This window comes from Octopus bimaculoides, chromosome 29 (genome assembly GCF_001194135.2).
Source record: "Octopus bimaculoides isolate UCB-OBI-ISO-001 chromosome 29, ASM119413v2, whole genome shotgun sequence".
NCBI lineage: Eukaryota > Metazoa > Mollusca > Cephalopoda > Octopoda > Octopodidae > Octopus > Octopus bimaculoides.
The window spans coordinates 2,688,421-2,692,267 of NC_069009.1; the positions used below are offsets into that span (position 1 = coordinate 2,688,421).

Consider the following 3,847-nt stretch of genomic DNA (forward strand, 5'->3'; position numbering starts at 1 on the left):
CATACATACACAAGTGAGTGGACAAATGAAAGAAGGTCACTCAACCAATTTATTGGGAGTTACACATGAATCAAAACAGTTTGATTCAAATTCATTGGTACTCTTGAGTTTCAATCGTGATGCTAGTCATCAGCCATTTTGAATTTGAATACCAAATGGCGGACAACTAGCATCATGCTTAAAACTCAAGAGTACCAACGAATTTGAATCAAACTGTTTTGATACACACACACACACACACACATATATATATATATACATACATACATACAGAGAAAGAGAGAGAGGACTGTATGTGGTTTGTTGATGAAAGATGTTTTAGCTGTGACCATTTCCATGTTTTCCCATGTGATTGTTCTTCCTTTTCTTCTCTTTTAGAAGGAGATATTGCTAATATTTCAAGCATGTCAAGCAGCCACGTGGAAGCTGTCCTGTTAGATCATTGTCTTTCATTGACACTACTGTTGTTGTTGTTGCTGTTGTTGTTAATGTCATTGATGATGATGATGATGATAATGTTGTTTTTCTTTCAGTCATGATGACAGTAGCATCCACAAGAGCCGCAGCAACATGAGTGTGACAGATGGGGCACCGAGTCCCGGCAAGGATCAGTACTTGCCGCCCAGATATGAGGACCAACCCTACAGCCAAAACTACGACCCCAACTACGATGATTATTACCAGCCAAATTATGAGAACAACCCTGACACTGCAGAGAACATCAAAGGGGACCAATACTATGGTGACGGTGCCGAGGATTATTACCCTGAGGGCACTGAAGGTTACTATGGTGATGGTTACTATGGCGATGGTTACTATGGCGACGGTTACGATGGTGAAGACTCCAATAACTATGGTAATTACAACTATGATGATGGTGCCTATGAGGAATACCAGCGCAAACGGCAGAGTGGTCTCTCGAATGCTGGGGCCAATGATGTCCCCCTTAAATTCTCAAGCGGTCATCCGAAAGATGATGACAAAGGGGATGGCTCTGGAGGGACAGGACATAATGTAATGACCACTTTTGTTTAAACATCAGGGGAGGAGAGTATGAATGTGCCTTGAGAGGGTGAGTAATCGGTGTGGCAGATAACACCCTCATCTCTTACTCCACACTCCCCAGCCCAACTGTCCCTTAATGTCCCTTTGCCCTCATCTGCTATTTTCTAATTACCCCTTCCTTTTCCCACCACCATCCAAGTCTCTCTTCTTTTACCTCTGTCTCTGTGCACAAACACACACACACACATACATAAACACAATCATCTGCACACATGTTTATGACCTTGTGGTTAGAGTATTGAACTCACAATCTAGCAATCATGGTTTCAATTCCTAGACCAGGTGGTACATTGCTTTTTGAGCAAAAACACTTCATCTCATGTTACTCTGTGATCACTTCAACACCTGACCTTTGCTACACAGTGCAATGTCAGAGAGGAGAGAATCGGTGGTGGAAAATATGTGCCTTGAGAGGGTGAGTGGGCAGCCTGGCAGATAGCACCCTCATCTTTTATTCCACACTCTCCAGCCCAAATTTCCCTTAACATCCCCTTGCTTTCATCTGATCTTTTCTAGATACCCCTCCCTTTCTCACCACCATCCAAGTCTCACTTTATTTTTTATCTTTATCTCTGTGCACAAACATTCACACACACACATACATGCATACATACATACATAAACACAATCATATGTATATGCACACACACACATGTAATATATAGTTCAGAAATGAGATCCAGAGATTCTCCATACAGAAGACAGTAGTGCTCAAAAGATTCTAACTTAGACTCCATTGTCTTTACAAGGGGTCATTCCACAAGGTAAAGAAAGGCCTATAAGAGGGATCAAATTGAGTGGATATAAAGGCAATTATGTTGGTAAACAAATTCGACTCATCAGATATATTAAATACATCAAAAACAAAATATGTATATATGTTTACATGCCAAATGAGAGAAATCTAAAAGTGGAAACCTTCAGATGAACTTTTATGTATAAATATATAAATTTTATACTGAGTGCAAAAGACAGATAAACGATGTGTCGAATTTGTTTATCCACATAATTGTCACTCTCTCTTTCTTCCCCCCCTCTCTCTCACTGGCACCTCTCCCACCCCCACATTCTCTGCTTCCATCCATCCCTCTATCCCTTCACACACACACTATATTACCCTATGTCCATGCTTGCTTCTCACTCTCCCCACCACACACAAACTACCACCACTGCCACCGTCTTATGGATAACTGCCCTCTTCTCCACCTCTTCCATTCCCTCTCCCCCCCCCCATCTTTGTAAATGTGTAAATATGTTAATTTGTCATTTTTGTTTTATACATTCCAGCCTACACAGACATATACATATATATATATATACACATATACTATGCACATGTACAATACATATATGTATATACTGCATTATATATAGATGTATATGTGTGTGAATATATATATATGTGTGTTTCTGCACACATGTATATACATATATACATTGTATATGTATATATATTAAATGTTGGACTGCTTTATATATCTCAATATTATAAAATTACTATCACTACTCCACCCCATTTAAATGAAACTAAACTGTTATATACACACATATGTATAGTGTGTATACACATACATATATATTTACACCTATGTTTTCTAATGTTTTTATATGATTTTTATATACACATATTTTAACATACTATGGTGTAAAGTGCAGAAGGGTATAAAGTCAGACATTATTATTATCATTTTTATTATTATCATTATTATTATGTGGTCAACTTTGCCTTCCCTCTTTTTGGAGCTGACTTACACTTTCCCCCAAAATTACTGACTTTGTGCCAACGTTTGAAACTATTATTATTATTTAATACGCTGCACAATATCCAATATCATGATGCTGTGGATTGAAGATATTGTGTCTACCAGGAGTTTGTACTGTCTGTCAAATCACAACAAGGACCTCGGACAGTACTTTACACAAAATGCATGCATTTCCAAGTAAGGCCAATTTTTGCAATACACCCAGATTGTACGGCATTTCTAAATTCTTATTTGGGTATGTGCTGTGCTTTGTTGTCGTTCTCTTATTTTCCCTGTAGATTATTACTATTATTATTGTTATGCCTTGTATTCACATATTCATGATTTTAGCAGTAACGGGTTTGTCCTCTCTGCTTGTATTTTGTATACCAGATGAAAAGTAAATATTTTTTAAATAGTTCTGTGTTGGTGTTTTTTTCTTTTTTTGTATTCTGTAAACAAAAAATTATTTTTGTGCATGTATTATCATCAGCACAACCACCGTCATCATCGTCATCGTCATCGTTAACATCACCTTCATAATTATCACATAATCTATCATAATCAGCATCATCATCATTACCATTATTGTATTATTTTATCTTTTACTTGCATCAAGCATTAGACTGTGGGCATGTTAGGGCACTGCCTTGAGGAATTTTTTGTTGAATCAATTGACCCTTTCTACTTGTTTTTTTTTTTTTTCTTTTAAGCCTGGTACTTATTCCATTAGCCCCTTAAATCATTAAAATATATGTTCAGTAATTAAGGTTTAATCAAAGATTAAATAATTTAATGAGTAACAATATTATTATAGGTTGTGTGTGAGTAAAAGATGGGATGGTCACAATTGGAACGTCTGACTGGATCTCGACTGACCTGGGGTTAAACAACAACTATAGCCACTAATACTAATTACTACACTATACATTAAGATAATGTAATCCTAGGTACACTATGCCTGAATAAAAGATGGGATGGTCACAGACTGAACATATTCGATCATTGGTCTGTCAGGATCAGGACTGACCTGGGGTTAA

The 3,847-nt window shown here is 37.2% G+C and overlaps 1 protein-coding gene across 1 annotated transcript in view; it reads left to right on the plus strand.

Moving 5' to 3' along the window:
* The window catches only part of LOC106873413 (neuroglian), a 72,055-nt gene extending 68,830 nt beyond the window's left edge, over window positions 1-3,225 (plus strand). Inside the window, exon 24 of the mRNA XM_052977832.1 lies at window positions 534-3,225. Coding sequence (XP_052833792.1) covers window positions 534-1,035 — 502 coding nt within the window. The 3' untranslated portion in view covers window positions 1,036-3,225. The remainder of the gene's footprint in view (window positions 1-533) is intronic.
* The last annotated feature ends 622 nt before the right edge of the window (window positions 3,226-3,847 follow it).